The sequence below is a fragment of the Hippichthys cyanospilos genome, chromosome 8 (assembly GCF_059441005.1).
Source record: "Hippichthys cyanospilos isolate Australia breed blue-spotted pipefish chromosome 8, RoL_Hcya_1.0, whole genome shotgun sequence".
In the NCBI taxonomy this organism is placed as follows: Eukaryota; Metazoa; Chordata; class Actinopteri; order Syngnathiformes; family Syngnathidae; genus Hippichthys; species Hippichthys cyanospilos.
In genome coordinates, this window is record NC_142376.1 from 20,935,093 (window position 1) to 20,960,136 (window position 25,044).

The 25,044-nt window shown below is 39.5% G+C and overlaps 1 protein-coding gene across 27 annotated transcripts in view; it reads right to left on the minus strand.

Annotated features, from left to right (window-relative positions):
- LOC148420513 (calcium-activated potassium channel subunit alpha-1a) overlaps window positions 1–25,044 on the minus strand; it is a 219,608-nt gene that overhangs the window by 39,960 nt on the left and 154,604 nt on the right. For 6 of the 27 annotated variants that reach the window (XM_088420919.1, XM_088420926.1, XM_088420918.1 and 3 more), the window contains 8 exons: window positions 24,190–24,345; window positions 23,678–23,787; window positions 23,488–23,556; window positions 20,637–20,648; window positions 16,137–16,223; window positions 15,985–16,061; window positions 8,283–8,456; window positions 4,240–4,320 (listed from right to left, as the gene is read on the minus strand). In XM_088420919.1, coding sequence (XP_088277045.1) covers window positions 4,240–4,320; window positions 8,283–8,456; window positions 15,985–16,061; window positions 16,137–16,223; window positions 20,637–20,648; window positions 23,488–23,556; window positions 23,678–23,787; window positions 24,190–24,345 — 766 coding nt within the window. Of the gene's footprint in view, window positions 1–2,145; window positions 2,494–4,239; window positions 4,321–4,668; window positions 4,702–8,282; window positions 8,457–15,984; window positions 16,062–16,136; window positions 16,224–20,636; window positions 20,649–23,487; window positions 23,557–23,677; window positions 23,788–24,189; window positions 24,346–25,044 lie in introns of all 27 variants that reach the window. The other 21 variants (XM_088420930.1, XM_088420929.1, XM_088420946.1 and 18 more) reach the window with 9 other exon arrangements.

Consider the following 25,044-nt stretch of genomic DNA (forward strand, 5'->3'; position numbering starts at 1 on the left):
ATTATTGCCATGTGATGGTTGAGATTGTCATTGACAGTGGGTGGTGGGCAAAAGCAATGACAATGAGATATGGAGATGGCTCTCATGGTGGCTCATTTTGGGGACTATTGCTAAAAAGCCTATCTGACCCAATAATGTGGTTCTAGCGCAGGAAATGGCTCTTCTACTGGTCTCTCTCCATGCCAAGAGAACACTCCACACGCATTAAGAAGGACACGCTAAAGGGGGATGAATTAGAGGGCTAGACATGTCAGAAGTGGCTAGTAAGGACAAATAACCCTCCAGCAGACGAAGGTCAAGACTAGCTCAGAAATTAATGATCCATGTAAGATTAAATATTCAATTTTGTGGGCTTGACACTTTGGTCATAAGCACTTTGCAAGAGTTTCCCAGACTGAAAGGACAAGGAAGAGCAGGTCAGGCCCGGCACTAGTCTGAGCTTCACAACCGTCTGCGTTCAAGAGCTACCACCAGACACTGAGACTCTCTTCTGGCAGTGCACTCCACTGCACACCTGTATTAGTCCCTTGGTTAGATATCAATAACACTGCATAGCATTAGCGCAAATCAGTGGACACAAAGAAAGCCTGGTGACTCCAGACAGATGGAATTCCCCACCGTGTCTCATTGTCTATGAGTTGTCTGTTTTTACTTACTTTGTGTCATCTCTAGCTGCTAATTTCACATCAACTTTTCATTTGTTAACCATAGGTAGTGTAGTTAATTTAGCTGTGCCACACAAAACACTATCACCCTTCAGAACATACCAAGGATGGGCAGGATAAATACAGTAACAATGCGTAGATGCAATGGATTTCCACCAGTTGAAAACACCCCACGGGGGGCATAGTTAATTCAGACACACAACTAGTTTGCTGCCTAAATAGGGTGAAACAGATGGTAACCAGTAAAAGTGAACTATTAAGTCTTGGATCATTCAGAACCCACAACCCAAAGTGAATGGAGTGAGTTGTGACAAGTGGGCCAAGTCAACAACTTACTATGTCCACATAAGCTTTATCATAACCTTTATCCTCCTAGTCCTTATCCTAACTAAGGTTGCTGGTACCTATCCCAGCTGTCTGCGACAGGTGGGGGACACTCTGAACTGGTTGTCAGCCAATCAGAGGGCACAAATGCCCTCAACAACAACAATTCACGCACCCAATCACACTTCAGGGCAATTTACAGTGTCCAATATAGTCAACTACGATCCATATTGCAGCCCTGACCTATGGTCACAAGCTATGGGTAGTGACATAAAGAGTGAGATCCCAGATACAAGCGGCCGAAATAAGTTTTCTTCTTAGGATGTCTCAGGCTTTCGCTTCGAGATAGGGTGAGAAGCTCGGTCGTCTGGGAGGGGCACAGTGTCCTCCACGTTGACAGGTGCCAGTTGAGGTGGTTCGGGCATCCTAGGTTAGGCATCCTAACCGTTAGGACGGCTCCCTGGTGAGTTGTTTCTGGCATGCCCCACCGGGAGGAAGCCCCAGGGGTAACCCAGGACACGCTGCAGCGACTATGTCTCTTGGCAGGCCTGGGAATGCCTCGGGATCCTCCCGGAGGAATCGGAAGAAGAGGCCAAGGAGAGGGAAGTCTGGGCTTCCCTGCTCAAGCTGCTGCCAATGCGACCCGACTCGGGAATAGAGAAAATGGATGAATAGATACAGTATATACACACACAAGACTGATTTGGGGTTGTGTGTTTTAAAATACAAAGGTTTAGCTCTAAGCCTCAGACTCGAGTCTTGGTTTTCACCTGTCTTTTGTGTCAGTCTGATTTTGTTTTATTAACAAGGTTGGAAAAATATGTCTTGTAACTGTGAGCAAAACAATCAAATCCGATTTAAAAAAAATTACAAACGCCCACACGGTCAAGAATAGTACTTCAACTGCCCATCCCTAGTATAAAGCTTGTAGAAATACAGTACGTACCACTAATTATACATCAGCACCCATTGCTCAGTCTCCAAGTTAAAGGCTAGAAACAAACAACCCTTCAGCCCGATGGATGCTAAAATGGCACTGGCAGGCAAATCCGTGCAAAGGAGGATACGAGAAGCAGCCCCGGCAGAGTGAACCATCATGCAGCAAACAGCACAGGCAGGCTACTGACTGATGCATCCCGCTAAGGGGGCAACCTACAGTGGCTACTGTGACTGTGCAGCATGGCATTACTGGGGTGGTAGCGGTATTTCACCGGCAGACTGCGGGCCCGGTTCAGCCGACTCTCTGCCAAGGATCTGGCGTCTTCAGGCACCGAGATACTGAGGCGCAGTTTGGAATGACGAGCCGCAGGCGCTGGCCCCGTGGGAAGCAGGCTGCCTTTACGGTTATTAACAAGGGGGATGTTGCTGGCGCCTGGCTTAACCGAGGCGTCCTTGTTGCTTTGCAGGGCGTTGGGCGAGAATGCGTTTGAGGTGATGGCAGTGGAAGGGTAGCCGCTGGTTTTAACGGATCGGTTTTGAAAAGACGGTCTAACGTCATCCATTACTGTCAAACAATGAAGAATACAGAGTGTAAGGAAAGCTTTAGGAATGCGTTTAGATAACAATAATATAAATGAACAGATTTACATTAATTATACAATTTCTCACATTATTTCATTTCAGATTTTATAATGCCAAAGATGAATCCATTTAGAAAAAAAAACAGTTTAAGTAGCTGACAAGGCTCATGGTGTGCATACAGTAAGAATAAAGAAAAGCTTAGTTGATGGACAGGGCATTTATTTCAGTTTCTGAAAGATAAAATAAGACAATAAAAGCACAACCATTTCTTTGTTATTTCATATTTTCTTATCTTCTTGTCACCCATCCACGAGTGAGAACATTTACTTTGTATTTGTGACAAACATGAATAAATTACAAGGCCCCCGCTGGAACAAAGCACAGGAGAAACGCAGCTTGGCTTGAGACAGTCAAAACCCTTCAGATGTTTTGTCATGTCAACAAACGTAACATGAACTAATAATTAATGATAGCACTATTTTAAAAGCATTCAAGAATGTGAAAGATCCGCTTTGGATTAAAATTGTGCACTGCTTCACGTGATTCTCAAATGTGGGTAAGGGTACCCCTTTTGCTATGTGAAGGCACTTCAGGGGCACAGGAGATTTTAACAGGAAAATATAAATGCTTTTTAAAGCCGTGAGAGGAACAGCACATTTTTCTTTTCAAACTAAGAGTAAATTAATTAGAACATTAATCAACAGGGTTTTTTTTTTTGTTCATTTGTTTTTTTGCTAAATTGAACAGGAACACTTTTGTAAAATGTTTTTGTAAAAGGTTTTTATTTAGTTGAATATGGATGTGCATTATCATTACTGACACAATTTTCCATAGGACGGGCCAAAAGTAGATCATTTCATACGACATATCATCTGGAGTTGTTGGATAATATACACCTAGAGCAACAACTTGAAATTTAGTGTGGAGGTTTACGTGGTACTTGACAAAATATGTATTTCACATGAATTTAAAAAAAAAAAAATGTTGAGAACCACTGTTCTAAATTGTCAGATTCCAAACACCCGTGGACAGAAAAGCGAGGCACGGGTATGAGTCACATCTGTGCCTATGAAGTGGGCTGGGAGAGGCCTTTTCCTGCCTTGGGTGGGAGGGTGGCTGGTTGGTCCTTTTGGAGGACAGAGCATACTTGGGTGGCCCTGGGCGATAAACAGACGTTTATCCCAGCAGTCAGCTGCCTCCTTGATTTACGGGGCGCCACCGATAGCTCCTGGATTCATCTGGCCCTTGTCAAACATGTAGAGCATTAGAGCACGCTCAGCCGCCCTGGCAGCTCCACTGTGCTTTCTGAACCAGCCAGACGGCAACTGTCCCTTCCTGAAATGCTAATCACATGATGCTATTGCGCCGCGTGCAAATGCTTGAAGAACAACGGAAAATGGTGACGTTAGCATGTGAAGGAAGCTGGCTTTTGTCTTTATAGCGAGCCCTTTCTCTTCATCTGTATTGCGTCGGCACCGTGAAACTATAACCTCGCCCCGCCCCCTTTGCACATGCGTGTTATAATTAAGTGGAAAAATAATACATAAATAAAATTGATATTATGATTGTGGTGAATGATTTAAGCGGGCTTAATTTCAAAGGTAAGGAAACACTTTAGAAGTGAGTGTGATCCGATATGAAAATAACAAAAGGTAAGATTAAATTATTAGATTAATTTATGTGTGACACTACACATTCTTCGTCTTAACCAGAAATAACAACAATTTACCTAAATTGCAATCAGCTTTGAATCGAACACCAGTCTCTTTTTGGCTTCCACTGTTCCCTGGTGTTGTACCGCCATCTGCTGCTACATGCAGCACAATACAAAAAAAGGAATGGTTCATGGAACTACAAGTTATTAGTGAACACAAAACAAAGGAAAAACTGTACATAACAACAGGAATTGTGTTTCCAAAATGTAAAATCTACGTTCAGTATATTCAAACATAACATTATTTATCCTTGCATTGTATGTAACAGTGTTTTCGGGGTTATACTGGGGTCAACACTGTTAAACAATTGGTCTAAATGTCACAAGAGGACAGGGTTACATGCTAAGGGAATAGTAGGCAGGAAGGAAACCATCAGTACTAATCGTGTTACATTAGGAAGGGCCAATAGAGCAGAACGGGGAAGGACAGAGATGCACACTTACGTGATATGACATATCCATTATACTTATATTTGGCTGAAGAGAATGCAAAGACAAGTGGCAGGTCACATGGGGGGGAGAAAGGATGTCATGAAGCACACATTAGGAAATAAGAGACATCAACGTAAGAATAAGGCATGGAAATGAAGTGAATAACAAATGCATACATCAGACTAGTGGTAAGAAATAGGAAAGGGAATAAATGATGAAAAACAAATGGGGATAATTTGTGGAATGTGACTCATTGAAAAAATAGGGAACTCAAAGGAATTTCCATTGTCAGGATGTGCTGTGCTTTGTCTGAAATGGTAAAAGTTTCATGTAATACTTTAAAAGTAACAACTACTGATGTAAACAATTAGAAAACACTTGAATATGAGAAACGCTGTATGAAATATGTGAAACAATACAAGACAAAAGAACAAATGTTGCGGTATGTACCTAAAAAATCAGGTATTTTAGAGATGGGCATTTGATGAAATTCCAATCATAAAATTAAATCATCAATGTAAATATTTGTATTCATTATTATTTTTTATAAAATATATATATTTTTTAAAGTACAACAATACCATTAGAATAAGTCCAAAGGGCATACATTGTTAGACAGCAAAGTAGTTGAGAGTAATTCAACAACAACAGCCAACTAAATAATTGAATATGATGCCCATCCCCGAATATAAGTCAAAAGAAGTGGATTTCTTAAAAGTGCAAGCCCGTGCCAATTTTTCAAAACTGTGGCATATAAACAGCATCAACGCCTAATTGGAGCTAATAATCCACCTGCCAGGAAGGAGGCTGCGTAAATGAGTTGAATACTGTAATGAAAAGTTTCCTGTAATAATTGTTGCGGTCTGACAGACTAAGAAGCAAATAAATAAATAAAGAATTTAAAGAAATACACACTTCAGAGGCTTGGCTTTAGCATCCTAAATTAGCCTAATCTACAATCAGATGACTAATCCATCCATAACTCCAAATGTTTGGTCACTATTAACTGCTAATGCAACCATATGTGTCACATATGTCAATAGACACTGAACAAACATGGTGGGCACTTAACTCAACTGGGCATTGCTGACACTCTCGACTCAGAGTCTCTTCCATCACTAAAGGTCACAATGAGCGCCCAAGGCTGGCCTCTGACACAGATCCTCATACAGCGACCCACAGCGGCCCTGGCATCTGTCTGTAGCGATTTGCCCAAGCCACCAAAGCAGCAGACTAACTGGCTAGCATCTATGCCATATAGAGGCAACGCGGGATAGAGAATAGAGCGGGACGGAGGGGGTTGTTTTGTTCCGAGTCTGCCTGGTGGACAGGAGCTGTCAGGGCAAGTTTGCTGATGGACCAGCAGGGTTGTGAAAATGAAAACATAATTTTGGTGTCATGAGAGATAAGTTCTCACGCGATGAGATGCAGATGCATGAGGAGAGGGACGATGGATGTTGGTATGCCCCAATGGAAGGTCGTAGAATAGCCTTGAATCGGGCCAAACAGCAAAAATAATGCACCCCTTGCTTCTCATTCAGACTTTTCATGACATCTTCTTTTGTATCAGAACACTTGGTTGTCAGATCACAAAACCAGAGCTGTAATTGCAATTACATCTTGTCGAGAGAATTCAGTACATCATCTTGGCTACGTTCTACCAGTAAAATAGGGGTATGTATTTTATTTTTTCTATACTCTTGTAACGGCTGAGACTAATCTAGAAGTAAAAATTATTGTTAAAACCATAAATAGACTGACTTTGTCTATAAAGTATTCAGTTTAAAAAGTCTAAGCATGGTTTTGTCCAGAATCCGTACCAGAAAAGGGGAATCTATTAGTGGTGAAGCACAAGCTGATATTGGCGAATACACACCTCAATCCAAACTAGTGGCAAAACTCAAAAACCAGAGGTTTCCAAAGAAACTAAACTCACGTATCAACACATCGGCTTCAATAAGTGTAAGTAGAATAGAGTAGTCAAGCAAAAGAAAATCGAGTCCAGATGCATACGAAGACATAAGTCATCATGTATAAAGATGTCCTAACTGGTCACAGAATGAAGAAGAGGAAATGACCAGAGGAAATCCTGTAATCCTCGACTTGAAAAGCACTCCTTCGCTAAAACTCACTTTGTTCAGCCAAACGAGGGAAAGAGGGGGATCCAAGGAAGGGGAGGCTTTCCTGAAATCCAACATGGGGCTCGAGGGAGAAGTGAGATCAGTAACCATGTAATGGCCAGTAATTGGTACCGAGGGATACCAGCACAGCACCGAAGTACATGGGGCCAAACTAAACTCATCATGGCACGTTTGACATTAATCTAGGCTGAGGCCACCGACGTCGGGAGAATGCTGAGAAGGAAATCAGATCTGCACGTCTGAGACCCAGGCTTTGATAGCCAGGACTACTGCTGCCATGTCTAATTGACATCCAATTTACTAGTTCCAAGCCACTCAAGAATAAGCGGCAAGGAGGCCATTTATCCATGAGTCCTCATATGATCACATTCTCTCTATCAAAACATGTTTTGTTTGTTTTTCAATTTAGAGTTTTCTGTTTGTGTTCTCTATCATATTGTTAAAACACAGAGATAGTGTAAACCAACTGTGGACTGCGAGAATAACAGGATATTGCAATATACCCTAGGGCCAATAATCTTATTTTGTCCTGTGACTGTCATTTGAAGTTAAAAACTAAGAATTGAAAAAAAAAAAAAAAAAAAAAACAGAAAGCCAAAGCTAACCGTAAACTTAAAAAATACGTTAACTCAAGGGTGTAAAAGCAAATGTTTTGTGCATAATAATTGCAACAAATCATTCATCATTCATCATCATAAACCTGTACAATATAACATGTCCACTCATGGATACAAATCTTACCTTAAACAGCCAAAAACCATCAAACACAAAACAGTCAACTTCCAGTCGTGATTAGTATCACACCACTGCATGACGAAATGCAGCATGCGATAGCTAGCTGGTCACCAACCAGTAACGTACAATACGGCAGCACGACAGAGCCACTACAGTACGCACCCACCAAAACACAAGATACACTGAGTGAAAAACCAATATTTATGACAAATAAAAAAGGAAAATGGGGCAAAAAAGAACAAAAGACGAATTACAGATATGTAGAGAACGAGTGCTAGCTAGCAAGCAACACATTGGAAAGATTTAGAAGAGAGAGAGAAAAGAGAGAGAACCAAAAACTAGCATCCAGATGGATGGATGGATGGATGGATGGATGGATGGATGGATGGATGGATAGATAGATAGATAGATAGATAGATAGATAGATAGATAGATAGATAGATAGATAGATAGATAGATAGATAGATAGATAGATAGATAGATAGATAGATAGATAGATAGATAGATAGATAGAAGACTTCTGGCTAGCTAGCTAGCTGCAACAAAGGCAGAAAAAACTGTGGACTTAAATTAAACATAATGTGAATTCTACCATTAACGCACATCTAACCAGACCACCACAACACATGGACAACGTCACGGCTACACATGTACTACACGATACGGCAGCGGTAGCACTTGGTAACGGCACACATGGAAGCACACGTCACAGACAACATGTAACAGCATGTGTTGGGCGGTGTAACTTACAGGCACGTAACGTGGTTGCGCAATCATGAACAGACACAGAGGAAAGTGGGTAGGCCCTCTGAAGGGTGTCCATGTTACTATGTACACTGCCTGACATGCAAGAGCAGTCTCGCTCTGAACGGCCGCAATCAAAACAACATGCCAGTTTCATTCGCTTGTAGACGGACATCTTGGCTACAGTCACGTGTCAGGATGAGAGGAGAGGAGAAGCAGCAGGTTAATGGCAAGAGGAGAAAATATTCATCCAGGGAGGAAGTTGCAAGGTCACTTCATCAGAATGTGCAGGCCTTAGCACACTTGAGCCCCCGTACGTGGAATAAACACGTCCAATTCAGTCAAGCCAAGTTCACATGGCATTTACACTAAACTGTTGTCCCACCAAGGTTACCTCACTAATGTATTAATTGGTGAGGTTCAGGGGGTCAAGCTGCGTGCTAAGGCTGAAACAGGTCAAAAAGGCAAAACCATAAGAGTGGGAAGAGGATGAGGAGAAAGAGGGGGAGGCATTCAGGGGGAGGAGGGGTAGAGGCATGAGCAAAGTCTTCAGCAGCAAACCTCAAACAAACTTATACATACATTTTACATTTACATCTTGCAAACCCGTGGGTCTGAGGAGAGCGGAGCACGTACCTGTATCCCATCATGCAGCAGCGCAACGGAAGCGCCTCTGTCCAAAAAAGGCATGGCACTATTCTACGGGCCGCACGTGCCAATTCATGCTGTCGTTTGCACAATTGAAGTTTCACTGCTCCACGCCCACAGGGAAGCTTCACTCTAATGTGCAATATGTGTACTTGTATGCGTGTCATTCATTTCTGTCATTAGAGACTGCAACTTTTTGAAAGCCCTCCAATTAAAACATTAGATTTCACAGTAGACAATGAAACTAAAACATGATGTTGTGGTGGCTTACACGCAATGACTGTCTCTATAATACATGTGTACAAGAAAGCCATTTACATGCATCAATGTGCAGCTTCGCACTATAACCAAAAGGTTGCTTTTCGCCTATCTTTAAACTAAAACACTAAAATCTTTACTGTTAGCAAAAATTATAGTGTATATGCTTTATAAGGGATTGTGATGATACGCAATATACTATATACAATATATAAAAATACATGAATCTGTTTGTTTGTTTCTTTGTTTGTTTTTTTACAAAACCAGACCTATGTCGGTGAAAACAATACAGTCTGGTTTCTGTTAGATGTCATACGTACATACAGCAACCGTGTGCTCCATCTCCTAATCTCTTAGCCATACACTTCAAATACAATTTAAACTTTATGGCTTTGGGAAATGAAAGGCGAGACCTTAAGAAGGTTGTTTTTGTATGAATCCAAAAAGGGACATTACTGAGGAAAAGTCATGTTTTTGTCGATAACTCAAAACCTAATATCCCTGGCATATGCCTGGTTTTGTCAAAACGTGTGCGTGTCCGTGTGCGTGTGTGAGTGTGTGTGTGTAGTTTGGACGCACACTGTCATTCGGTTTCAAGTAAGGACCACTCCTTATACCATATTTTCTGCACTATAAGGCGCACCGGATTATAAGGCGCACCCTGAATTAATGACATAATTTAAAACTTTTTTCTATATATCAGGCGCACCGGATTATAAGGCACACCCTCAATTAATGACATATTTTAAAACTTTTTCAATCACAATATAGTAATGCTCAAAGTAATAACAATAATAACTCAAATAATAACTCTAAACTCTCAATAGCATAATAACTCAATGCCAAAATGACCAACCTTGTTCAACTGTAAACACACAAAAGTCACAGGTAAAGCTTACTTTATCAGTTCATTCCCCATCTACGAATCCCAATCTCAATATTGATCCGTATATAAGGCCCACCTGATTATACGGCGCACCATCAGCTTTAAAAAAAAAAAAATTAAGGCTTTTAGGTGCGCCTTAAAGTGCGGAAAATACGGTACTTTAGTTAGATCTTTGGTTCTTGCCATAATAGAAATTCATAGGGAAAGGGGACATGGTTAGGGACTCATCCCTCCCAGGTCATGAGTACTTTGCACTGTTGCCCTAGGGCAGACTTTTCAGGTTGCTATATGCTCAATCTAATGTGTCCAAGAACAATTTTATGTATTAAGCTGTTAAGCTATGTATCTAACTATTAAATGATATTCATGCGGTCGACTGCTTGTTTGAAAATGAAAATGTATGTGAAAGGTTTCCTTTGTCTAATTGATCGCGTAGCATTTTAAAATGCTCATTTGTGACCCCAATTTCCTCCACTTTAACTGTGCAAATGTGTGTGCTCATGTGGTTGGGTCTGTATGTGTTTATATTATTTAATGGTATCCCGTTTCAAGAGTCCTCACTGGCTGTGGGCTTGCTCATGGTCTTGTGTTCATGCACTACCCTCATTTGGCAATCCTGCAACTGAGTCAGGTCATGGCCAGGCTCATCCAACGTGGAGCCAGTCCTTAGCCTTTCTGCGCCTTTGAAAACCACTGGCAGCACCACCGCATGTCCTATAAGTGCATTTACAGATTGATTCTAAATCCAGCAATTCCAGATGCGGAGAGAAGTCTTTTACATTTTTTACTATTTTGAATTACATCAAATCAACGCGAATTTGAGCCTTGTAGTATAAACGTGTGTGTGTGTGCATATATATATATATATATATATATATATATATATATATATATATATATATATATATATATATATATATATATATATATATATATATATATATATATATATATATATATATATATATATAATGTGTGTGTGTGTGTGTGTGTGTGTGTGTGTGTGTGTTGTACTGTTTTTAGATTAATTACATTTCATATGTTTTACTTAAATGATCCAAATCATACATTTTTTTAAATTTGAATTATAGCAATTCTTTTTTATTACATAGTTATGTGAAAATTTATTTTTTTCTTGCTTTGTCTATTGTATGAATCTTTTTAATTTTAAAAGTAGTTCAGAATAAAAGACAGTATTGCTCAAGCCTATTAATACAAAGAACTTTTCACTGTCCAGCACCCCTAGTCTGCGAATACCAGTGTAGGTGTACAAAACATGTTTACCAATAGTAAATGCTCTTGCAGCTAAAATGCTATAAGGAAGGTTGTCTATGGTGTGCCTGTGTGTGAAGCCCTGGACCCTTTAGGGAAGCGGGAGTGAAAGTCCCCTGAGTAGCATCTCTACTGCAGATTGATGTGACTCTGTGCACCAACAGTCCCCGCTCCCCATTCTCTCACTGGCCAGGTGCAAACTGACAGCCTCCTAATACCGTCTGGCGCCTTGACACTTGCGGCTATCTTTGACTTGGCTTTTGACGCAAGTCCGACAATAACGTCCGGAGTTAAGTCATAGGTTTCGGGGCCGGGGAGAGAATGGGAAAGACAGGTTTTCAGGGACTGCTTTAATCTTGTGCGTGCATGCATGTGGGCTCGGAGAACATGCAGAAAAAAGTCATTTGGGTCTCAGTGACAAAGGGGAAGGTGCAAAGATAACTGTTCACAGTCATGAAACAGTTTGGAAGGAAATGACAGACAAGAGCAGCAAGGCTGTCGGGTCATGCTGGAACTTCTGCACTTCAGAGTTTTCACTTGGAGAGGGGGTGGGGCACTGGGACCACAGTCAATGTATGTTATGTTCCCATGAAAATTGACACATGGTAGGGTGTTGTGGAGCAATGAAGAACACCACACAGCCACGCTGACAATGTCTTCTGACTTATCACAAAGTTTTCTGTCTGGACGCATAGATGTCAATGTCCAGTCCTCGAAGGCCGGTATCCTGCACGGTTTCAACGGTTCCCTCCAAACACACCTGGTTCAAATGATTCAGATCATTTTCAAGCTCCTGCAGAGCTTGATGGTGAGCTAATCATTTCAATCAGGTGTTCTGAGGAGAGACACCTGTAAATCCAGCCCTCGAAGACCGGAGCTTGACACGTGGTCGAAGGTTAGGGTTAGGATTATGACATAACTGACAGGCTTAGTCGTCTGAGGCTGGATTTACACTACATGCTATAAGTGAAACAATCTACAATAATTTGCAATTAATAGGATACTAACACTTGAAATTGGGTATCCATACATTGAAATCAGGTCTATTCTGAACGTGGATCCCACTTTGGGACTGCATATATTGACAATAATTATGACTTTACTACAGAATTAGTAAAAGTTGGTGATAGTGTTACAATTTCTAGTCATATTAGGTTTACGTCACAATGGTAGAAACAACTCGGTTGTAAACCAAAGACTCCTCAGCATGAAGCATTGGAGGTGAACAGATCAATTAAAGGAGAAATGTTGGGCCATATTTTTATGTCCAGACCATGCTGCAGTTTTCTCTCTGTATTTTGTTAAATGAGTCCCGGTTTGCACTGGGAACACAGGATCAATAAAAGTGCCTGCCATCATTCTCTTTAAATTCAGCACACAAAAGGTATGCATGGCAGAAAGATGAGAGGGAGTCCCTCCATGAGATCAATCCGCGCAAAGGACATTTGATAGTATCTGTCTTAAGATCTCAATTTGTGAACAATGTGGTTTACTAAACCTATTAGTTAGGGTTACAAGTTGCTTGTATTTTGTTTTTTGCACGTTACATGCAGAACTGTAATATTCTGAGTGGTATTGAAAGAGAGACTTGAAAGAGACATTCAGAAAAATCGTATACAGGCACCAAACTGGAATTGTACACTTGTACCTGTAGAGTAAATGCAGGCTGAGCTTACAGTTGCCATCAGTGACCTATAGTATTGTTAGTTGTCAAGAGTGTTCGTAGACATTTAGGGACCCTAAGTGCAAAGAAAATGCTGGCTCGATTTTGTATTTATTTTTTTGTAATCTCTCGTTTCATCAGGGCACATTTGCTTCATGTTGTTCTAATGAACAGTTGGGGTGGAATTACTTGGCACAACACCACCATCTAGTGGCAATATACTCTTACGACAAGAGAAAGTGACCCAAAATATCAGAACCAGTGTGCAAAAGGGAGTCCAGATTGTTCTCATTTTGTTTCGGTAACCTGAGTGTTTGTTTGTTTGTTTGTTTGTTTTTTAGGGTTAGGGATAGGCTTAAGCTCTGTAACACAGACAAAAGTTCTTCTAGCAGAAACTGTAGGCTTTCTAAATGTACATCTCACATGTGCATTACTTGTATACATTACTCTTCAGGACTTTCCTGAAGTGTGTTGCTACATGGATGTTTATTTAGTGTGTGTGCGTTATATGTGTGTGTGCGGGGGAGTGTGTGTGTGTGTGTGTGTGGGGGGGGGGGGGGGGGGGGGTCCATTATGTCACGCCCTCTACATTGCCTGCTTTAAACCTAGTCAGAGCACCAACTGAATGAAGTAGTGATGAGAAGGCTCGCCTCTGCTGGTTTGAGCACAGTGTCAAAAGGAGAGGCGAGGAGTGGGATGCAGAAGCTACACTGGTGCATGCAACATTGATACAGTGTAATATTTGCTGAGGAAGAGAGGAGGAGGAATCAAAAAACACTTTGGATAGTAGAACACCCAGTTTTTGTTGCTGTTTGTTTTTACTCACAATAAATCACTAGCAGTGAGTAGTTAAAATTAAGTGGCGTTTTCCAAAGGCAGCAAGGGGAGGAAATACATCAAAGAGCATGTCACTGGTCATTAAGAAACATGGAGGGAAAAAAAACACCAACAACAGAAAAGAACAAAACATGACAGAAGAGAATAGATTTTTTTTTGCTTGCTAGTTTGTCAAAATGGGGTGTGCAAAGGTCAACCAATTCTACTGAGTGACCAGGGTAAAACATTCCCTGATGAATTGAGGCGACGCCAACAAAAGCAGGAATTAGTGTGTCCATGTTAGAGCGCTCCTTTGTCTCACTAATGTAATTGTTACTGACCTTTTAGCTAAATATGGGCTATTCATTAGAACGATTGGGGGATATAGTTCACATTATAGTTCATATTCATATTAATGTGCGCACAGGCAAAATGAACATGATATACTTTCAAAGTAACGTATCCATAACTGAAATTATATAACCTGAAAACAATTTGTTCAGATCACCCCCAAAAAGTACATGTAACCAATCACAGCACATGAATCACAAATATTTACTTAACAGTCAATTATTTCAACCTACTTATTGAACTGCAATTTAGATGTCAAGTTAAATTGAAGACATTGCTCCTTCTATTTCATATATTAATATTCCTGTTACTGCTAAGTTAAACACTGTTCAACGACCGTCAAAAAACAAATAGATTAGCCAAATTTGTTTGTCTCTGTGAATGTTTCTACAGAAAAGAAATGTGCTTTGTTTTTTGATATATGTATTGTATTTGCAGAGGATGGGACGAGAAACAAATCTCATGAAACAAGATGTCTCTTGAACCGAGTCCAGGAGCCCGAGACAGGATCGTCGCAAAATTTGTAACATAAAATAATGGCAAAAAATGTTTTGGTTTTGTCTTTTGTTTGTTTTCGTTGTTCATATATTTTGGTCAAGACAGTAAGACAACACCCGCAGAACAGACATTTGAGTCGTGCTTGTTTACTCAAACGTGATCAGTATAAATGGCAACTGTGAGGCTGTCAGCATCAAGAAATGCAAAGTCCTTTTTGTCAATTAAATTTCATTTGAAAGCTATTCTAACTTTTCTCGCCAGCCAATATAGAGCACCCGAACGCTACTAACTAGAGCCAAATTTATACTAGAGGCAGCGCTAAATGCTGGCAACTATACAATAAATACTATACAATAAAATGCCAGCATAAGTGATTTTTTTTAGCAGCCTGAATTAGCTATTTAATGTGATTTCAGGACAAGTTTGTGTTGTGAGTCATGACCCTTCTACAGCAGCATGCTTTGGAGAACAATTTCAAAATAAAAGCTAACATGTCAAACTACAATATTTGTCTACACACTATTCGGCATGGTAACGTTTTTTTTTTTTGTATTTTTTAAGTCTCACCACATTTGATGGTGTGTTTAACTGTCAGTAACAAGCTGTCCATTCTTTTGTGTAAGCCTCTGCCAAAACACATCCAAAAGAAAAGAAGATCGTGTGCTTTGAAGGGAGAAGGAATCTTGCAGAATTCTAATTTTGGAGATCTTGTTGCACAAGATCTCGTCCCATCCCTACTATGCATACTCTATAGAAATGCACTGTAAAATATGTTAAAATAGACTTGGGCTTTCACTTATACGGTATAGCGCTTTTCTACCTTTGCTAGTCAAAGCGCTTTGCACAAACTAGTCTGATGACGCAGCATTGAGAGCAACTAAGGGTTCAGTGTCTTGCTCAAGTACACGTCGACATGGTCCTGATGGTCAGGGTATCAAACCCGCAGCCTCTCAGCTGTGACACGACCACTCTACCAAAGCCATGCCGCCCCAATTGTTGCCTTCCATTATAAAGTGACACAATGTTGACATAAAAAAGATGAGTAAAAAGAAAATGGTACCGACTAAGTATTTACAAAACAGTAAAATTGATGATCATACTATACCATACTGAATCCTATATACAGAACGCCGTTTGTATGTTTGTTTACCTACAACACCCAGCGCTGCAGTATTGAGGAACATTGCCGCAATGGAAGAAGTAATAGCAGAGTTTAAAAAAAAAATATCCACAGGGAATGTTGGGGAATGAGAGGGAGGGAAAGAGGAGAAGGGCAAGAGAAGGGGGAGAAACACTGAAAAGGTCGGGATACTCACGTCGTTTGCAGCCGCACTTCTTGATCCGCTTGGGGTCGCTGATGTCATCATGACAAGCTTTGCAATAGAAAAACGCTCTGAAAAGATATGAACATCTTAAGTATACAAATCAGATCATGCTAGGAACCAAACAGGAAGTCATCCGCGTTCACCTTTTGACTTCCTTTGCATCGCTGGCGATAAAAAAACCCAGTGTTCCTTCTTGCATCTTGACGTGGTTGCCCGGGTTGATGAGAATGCTGGGGGAGGAGAGACAGAAGACACCGGGGGCTCATTAACTTTGGGGGACAATGCTCACGCTCACGCCGACACCACATGCTAATCAAGAGGAATGGTACATACACGCTTTCATTAGAAAGTCAAGGAGATATGCAAATTTCAACTTGTTGAAGCACTTTTTGTGCCATTTAGAATATATTTTATTCCTTTCTTTTCAATGTTTTTCTGTTTATCTTGGATATATTCTATCTACTTGCAGTATAGTTTGCTAGATAGTATTTTGCAAACTATTTAATGTACAGTGGTACCTCCACTTACGAAATTAATTAGTTCTGGATTCATTCATAGCATGGGCTTTTCGTGAGTAGGGCCCGTTTTAACATGTATTGTAAATAGCTCAAAAAACGCCCCTAAACCCATTAAAGTAATAATATTAATTGTAGCAGTTAATAATATGAATGCAGTTCATTTGTTTGCCTTGATATGGCGCTGGTGTGAAGGTGGTGCATGCTGTGAGGCATTTTATTTGGACTATTTTTTTTTTTTTTTTTTTACATTTTCAGTGATCTAGGTATCATTTACAAGTCCACAGGAGCAATACAATTTATTTTTGGATCATTTTGACCATGGATGTTTACTTACGTTTTGTTTAAGTTCATGCAATGTACTTCCTGCGTTACGTTTTTTTAGCCCTCTCGCTAACATGCAGTCAGACACGATGGAATGCTAGTTAACTAGTGATTCTGGAGAAATTGTTCACCAGTTTGCTTGCAGAAGCCCAACGTGTTTTTATGTGAAAATTAGCTGTAGCTAATGTCAAATTTATGTTTGTTAGTCCTACGGTGTGAATTGTTGGTGGAAAGTGTGGATGGCGCATGTTGCGATGACTTTTTATATTACAGTATTGTTTGAGCGAGCACTGGTGTCTTGTGTCTCATTATTATACAGCAACAACGTCATTCATCCGAGATTTTCCTTGGTAACATGACAGGATATTTTTAATAAAGAGGCATTTGGTAACCTGCAGATGTTTGTAAGTAGAGGTACCAATGTGTTTTCCTAAATTATGATTTTTTTTTTTAACATCGCATTTATGTAATTATTATTTTATAGTAAGGTTTGGGGGCCACCTCTGGAAGCAAAAGTGTTTCCTGAGTCCTGCAATAGCTGAAAACTTTCCAAAAGTGTATATGGATCCTAAAAGCATAAATGCCTGAACATATTTTTAATCATGTTCCCAAAAACCCTAATTCCTAACAAATTTTACAAAATAAGCTTCCACTTACAATTACATTAACCAAGTATTGATATGCTAAAATTGATCAAACTCTCATGCATATTTTCCCTTTGAAACGGAAGAAAGGCAACACGCCCCTTCTAACAGCCTACCATCTAAACACATGGTTTAGTATAACTTCTATTATTTTTAGGTTTACAAAAAAAAGTAAGATGGAAAAAAGATAAAACATTATAGCCATTTCAACATACTTTTCAAAGTAGGCAAAACTTTGCAGCTATCACAAATGCTAATGTTTTTATTTACATTAAGCTAATGCTAATGTTTTCATTTACATTAGGTGGAGCAAAGAAAACATGGCTCCTACATGGAATTATAATAAAATTGCGGATCCTGGTATTTTTGACAAAACCCAGATAATTGCTGAACGTGCTCTCAAAACCCTTATTGCTGAACGCGCTATAAAAACCCTTTCGGAGTGTGAACGTCTTCTCTACCACTAGAAATGAATAGAATACATAATACTTTCTCAGATAGATTTTCTCAGATAATGGCTCCATAGAAGTGAGAATAGCAAATTGAAAATAAGCAGCTGTTCATGACAATGTTTTTCCCTTAAGTCAACTTGTTTGTGCCTTCTGTTTTCTCATGCCATGATTATGACATGTCAGTAATCTGGGAGTTCTAAACAGCATTTCCGAACACTATTCCAGAACAAAACTGGATGTGTGGTTTGCAAGACGTGTTTACGCTGTGTTTACAGACTATTTAACTGTGGAAATTAAGCAAGTTAAGCACAAGCAATGAATGTTGAGTTGTTAAAACTCACTAAAAATAAAGATAAATAATTCTTGCCTGAAAATTTTGCACGACTTATTTTTGAATAAGTCAGTCCATATTTAATTAAATTAGTGTTTGGCCCAGGATAACGGATGTTTTTTTGTTTTAATATATTATAACAATTACAAATAATGATAAGACTGACAATGCTAACTTTATTTTGGGCCATAATCATTAACCATTTTGGCAAAATGATCTACACCAATTTCAGAAATCTTGAACGCGACATTAACTGTATAGAGATTTGCAAATTATGCGGGGGGACAGAATGTAAAACAATGTAAATGCACAAAGGATTGGGATTATTTCCTTACACATCATCACTTGGACAAACGTTGTAATGACAAGTTAGACATGACTACAGAACAAAAGATGTGAATTACATTATAAGAAGAACAATTAATGTGTGTTATTGTCGGACAGTGGGATCCAAGGGAGACGGCTCATTCGATTTAGTTTAAAAAAAAACAACAACAGCACAGTTTTAGAAACAGCTTCATAATTCAGTTATGGCACATTGTAGAAATTGATTTCAATGTTGATTATTTAAACTGCCAATGAAAATCTGAAAATACAACATGATATGAGTGTGGCCTTTTGTGTTATGACTGCAATGCTCTTATTCTGAAAATGGTTGTATCATTCCCCATTAATTAGATTGACACGAAGAGGAAACAGCATACACACTCGCACGCACCTATTTTAGGGTCTCACACACACACACACACATACACACACGAAGGTCATTAATGGTTACCTGCGGGCAACAGTCATCAATGATGTAAGTGTGAAATCAAATCAACAAACACACAATATTGACAGACCTTGAAGGGCACACCTCCACAATGTGAGCCCAAATGAAAGACCCCAAATCTGAACCGATCAGGTTTCAATGATTTATTTCTTTTTTTAAATCAGTGAGTCATCAAAGCAGATGTGTCTTTCCTGTGGGCTCTTTCACGCTCTAATAATTATGTCACAAGCATCAAGGGAGCAATTGAATCCATCTCATCAAATTGTGCAAGTCATGCAGTTCAGATTTCCATGTCAACATTCTTTCATCGATGTAAAAGAAGTGAAAAGCGAGAATTCACTCAGATTGAATAGCCCCCCAGAGAGATAAGAGAGATAAGCATGCTCATTAGTGAGACCAAACAAACCGATTAAAACACTTCCACAAAGCATTGCTGCCCCAATCTGAGAGTTTCGAGGTGCAGGTGATGAATGGAAACTTGCAAAAGCATCCAAACCTCACATTGTGAGCAACAAGGCAGGCGGTTCGACACCAAGGTCACGTGGTGTCATTAATGTTCAAAGCATGCAAATATACCAAACAACATGGGGGGGGCTGCAGTACAGGTCTAGGGTATGGGTACGTAGATGCAGACGGTTGCAGTAACTTCTGTGCAGTTGGATTGTTTCTCAAACACCAAACTGACAGGAAGTGACCTTACTTGAGGACATCTACTCCAGAGACGCACACATACACACACATATACATATGTGGGGTTGACTGAACATTGCGACACACACACGCACACACATATTTTTACACTTTAACCCCTTCCCTTTTTTCGCTATATCACATGTGCAGCACGTGAAGCACTGAGACCATGAGAGGGTGATGGAATGCAAAAGTGAAATGCATTTGGGGAGGGAGTGGGGAGGGGGTTAAAATTCCACTTTGGATACACTGAAATGCTATCCAAAATGTCCATGCTTTGTTCCTGGATGAATGGGCTTTGGTGTAATAAACTCACGGGGGACAAGACATGCGATCATAATAAGCACTGCCGGCATGTAATGTATAATCAGGGGTGTCCAGAATGTAGAACAAGAGATTATCAGGAACACATCTGTCATAGTTTTTGTTTGTGCAAAACAGCTTTTGATTGGTTTGATTTGAAGTAATTGGGTCAAAAAGATAAACACACACATAGTTAGGTCACAACTGAAAAAACGAAAGTGAAAGTGAGAGAAATCAACTAAGCGAAAGGGCTGGTCGAGGAGAAAATCAAATAAGACGTAGATGTGGAGAGGGTGAGCGAGCGTTTGGCCTTGGTACAGCGACAACAGGCAAAGACAATAAAACAGCACTCCTACAAACACATCCAATTCATCTAGTTCCTCTATGTCTCTTTCTAACTCTGCCTGCAAAGAAGTTAGTGCACTCAGCACAAGGGACACCATCAAAAATATAAAAGAAATGAGTTAGAAGAAGAAAAAAAAAAGAGGCCTGTGTGAGATAACGTTTGGGGAATATTCCTTGGGGATGGGGGTGGGGGACAAACTCCCAAAGTCAGAAGCATTAAAGTAGTGGCGGAACTTTGGAAGTAAGATAGGGTAGAGGGCATACCGCTTTCGGCTTCTGCAAACAACAAGAACAAAATCTCAAATCAAACAGTTGTCATTTGGATGGATGGACATTTGGAAGCTTCATTGTTTGGCACTTTTGTGCTTGTCCACATCATTGCACCTAAAACAACTCATTAAAATCACTTTGATTATTGAATACTGTCTGTGCATTTCAAGGGAATATTTTCTTGTTTACTATTAATTGTACAGTTCAATAATACCATTGGCACAAATCTACAATCTACAGTTAACTACCGTATTTCTCCGTGTACAAGTCCACTTTGGGAATATCAATTCCCCCTTTTTTTATTTCAATGTGGGTGAATTTTACAAAAAAACGCACGTATAAGTCTTCATCTGACTGTAGTGATTACACATATGATGGCTGTCCAATTAAAACACATGGTGTGTATTATTAAAATAACTAAATAATTTTACTTTTAGACACATTTCTTCATTGTATATTGAATAACATACTGATGCGATTTTGGGCAGAAACAAGACAAGTGTCGCCCGCGTGTAGACGCAAATTCAGAAACTAATATTTCAACAATAAAATGATTTGAAGTTTCAATGCTTTATTTACGCAGCTCAATATGAATTTGGCGAAAAGCCCTTTAAGTTATCATCACTATCTGAAACGCCAAAAAGCTCCTCCCATTTCAATCCCAGACATCCTCTTCTTCCCGTTCATCATTTGCGCTAACATTCTCGTCAATCTTCCACATCTTGGGACCTGTCCAATTGGTTTGAAATGGAGGTCTCCAGAAATTCTTTACTGAAGCCTTCTTTACCCAAGTGATGACTATGGCGAGATCAGAGGGTGGATGGGTTGCTCTTTGCTGTGTTTCTCCCCCCTTGCTGAAATCCACATGCGCCATGCCACTGCTCTCACATTTTTGGCTTGAATGGACAAGTCAAACTGACTTTTCCTTTATATAATGGGCAAAGTGCGCTGGAAAAACTATCCACGCAGCGTCGTTGTTGACAACAAAGAGGCAATAAGGCGGCATTGGATGAAAGTGCCAACTTGCTAAAACAGATGCATGCTATATTGAATAAAAGGAACATAATCGTTTTAAGCCTTGTAAACAGTGTTGGGAGTACAGTAATGCATTATAAAGTAACGTAATTACTGTAATGCGTTACTTACAATTAATTACTTAAAGTAATTACTTTTTTTTGTAATGCGTTACTTTTTGTTGTAATGAGGTAGTGTAATATATTAGACACAAAAAAATGAATATAGGAATGTAGGAATATAGGAATATGCTGGGCAATATACAATTGAGAAGAGCTGAACTACATTCAACACAACATCGATGTTGGCTAGCTGCTAACATTAGCCCAACCGAAACCATCGATTTTTTTTGCATACAGCATAAACATGCAATGCATATTTCCACCCATGCACTGAAGCAAACTAATAAAGAGATATAAATACCAAAAAAAGATTTAATATCTTGTCTCTAAAGGTTTACAATACAATACAGATGAAATGATTTATACTATTTTTAGGCTTAAGCTAACCTTTGACTGGGTGTATAATGTAAAGTAAAGTAAAGTAAGAGTAATATGTAAAAGTAATGCAATAGTAGTGTAATGCACATACAGTAATATTGTAATGTAACTAATTATTTTGAAAATGACAGTAATAAGTAATAAATAATTTGAAACAATTTTGAAGTATCTAGCCCAACACTGCTTGTAAATAACATGATATGACTTATTTTGCATTCAAATTCATGTTATTCAAATACAGCTATGTGGAGAAAATTGGTCTGCTTTTGAGTTCTGCGAGTATAAGTCGACCCCCCCCCAATATGGGGCGTTGAAAATGAACAAAAACTTGTACACGGAGAATTCTAGTATGTATGAAATGGCTTCTGGTGTGCTGAGCACAAACACACACACACGCGCACGTATGTACGCTTGCACGTACGCACGCGCACACACACACTCTCAAACTGGTTAAGTTTTCAAGGGGATGCGGGAGTGGGAGTTCACAGAGTATTAGGGCCACATAAAAAAGAAAAAGAGTATACTCAATAACAAATTTAATTCATACAAAATTAAAGTAGGGATTTTGCAGGGTTCAAATGGTTATATTATGAAAAATCCTTTCATAAAAAGTCCTAAAACTGCCAAAATAAGTATTAATCCTAATTTTGTTATTATAAACTAATCGAATTATTAAAATACATGAAAAAAATTGTACAATGATTATTACTAAGACTACATCAAAACTTTACAAAATCAAAATAGTGACGTTATATTAAATAAACACAAATCTGACTTCGGAAAGAGTCATCTTCAAAAAAAACAAGTCAAATTTGATGAAGGAAATATACTAATATTATAAAAGAGAGGAAATAAAAAAACTTGTAATTTTATCAGGAAATTGTGGAACTTCTTTATTTGTGATACATATGATTATAATTTTAGGACCTTTTCTCATAATTTCACTATTTCTTTTCAGTGTAGCCCTTATACTGATTTGGCAACGGAGATTACTGAAAACATTTTCAGTTATTGACAGGGAACCAAAAGAAGTTAAGGAGGGGAAAAACTAACATTGAAAATGGAATGTGAATTTTGTTTAGCTTAAAATTGTCCAGAGATATGGATTTTGTCTATATTAATATATCTATTTGTTGGTCCACTAGAATATAATGGAGCAGAAAGAATGGGTTATTTATTTGTTGGTGTGGCTCCGTATATCTGTAGGAGAATCAAGAAGGCACCTTCGAGTGTTTTGTTGCAGCATTTAAACAGCAGACAGTTTCATTCCAGGTTGATATTGCATTCAAACACATCGTCAGGTATTCTAGGAGTATTTGTTACATACAAACCTGCTCTCTCTCTGCTCGGACTTGTACTCGATGGCAATGAGCAACAGCTTCAGCTTCACGTAACACAGCCTGGAAAATATGCAGAGTATTAGGATGGGCCAGTTGCTTTCGGTTTGCATTTTCACTCCCGTTTGTCATAAAACCTACCGTGGACGGCGAGCTGGCCGAGAGGCCAAAGAGGGGTACTTACTCACACACCGTGGGGAAGGAGAGGCCCACAAAGGCACTGGACAAATACTCTGTGTACATCTCATTAGCCACTCCCTCAAGATAATATTTCTGCCAGGTGTCCTCCTCGATCTGGAAATAAATGGCAGACAAGTCAGCGTCCATGTTTTTCCGTGACGATATGGTGTGCAGATGCGGGGCCCGCTCATTTATGTATTGATCCATCATCTTAATGTCACAAGAATAGTCCTTTGATAGAGGCGAGCACCCCTTCGCAGCTCAGCCACAGAAATCGAATCCAGATGAAATATCACGGTAAAATATGATGTGCCGGGACATCTGAACGCACTAATGGGATGTCTCTCTCGCTCTGGACAAGGAAGTCTCGCTTTACTAGAAAAAGGCTTCTGCATTGCATCTCCTTCCCGCATGCTGTCGCCACTTATGTGTGCCTCGTCTCCAATCTCCTCATGAAGCAGTTCATTGAAGCCAAACGCAACGTGAGCCCGGATTTATCTGTGGACGGGGAATTACCTCAATGAAGGACCTCATGGAGAAGAGGTTGGCCAGCATGGTGGACAGTCCTTGAGCCAGGCAGCTCTGGGCGATGAAGCCTGCCTTCAGCTCTGCAAGGCAGATGGCATCATCCCCCTCCTTCCAGTTCCAGCTCGGAATATTCAGCAGATGGGCCTTGGGCATACAAGAAGAAGATGACTTCAGATATTTTTTGACAGTACAATGGCCTAAAAGGTTGTTAGTGCGTGTGCGTGTCCGTGTGTGTGCGTGTGTTTGTGTCTATGTGATGCATTTTCACACAACCGGAAGATTAGTTTTAAAATATCGACGGAAATATTATTCTGAAGATGAGATGTCAATTCTAGGATTCTACAAAACCAACCTCCTTAAGGTCTTTCATTTACCAGCAGCCAAAAGGTTAAAATTGTAATCGAAGTGTATCAAAATTAGAGATTAGCAGACGATGCTCACCACTGAAAGACGAATGTGCCAAAACCTTAAATCCATTTTTCTCAAAACCAGACTTTTCAACTCGCAATATTCAAATTTCTGTAACTGTCCATTTTTGAGCTACCGCCAAGTATCATTTTAAAGGGTATTAAGTGCAGAATTACAATTACAAAGTAACTCTCTGTTACTTCTCATACGTACTTATTTAATTATAATGTATTCATAGATTATAATACTTTTACATTTTTTGCGTGTGCTCTACGATATATGGGAATTATATCGATGCTATTTTCTTTTCAAATCCTTTTTTTTTAAATTTGAAAACCTACAAAAGAGGAGTATGCCTGACTACAGGAATTTGCCGAGCGTCATGTAGTATTAGCCACAGATCCTATAGCAATGAGTTTTGCATGACATCGTTAA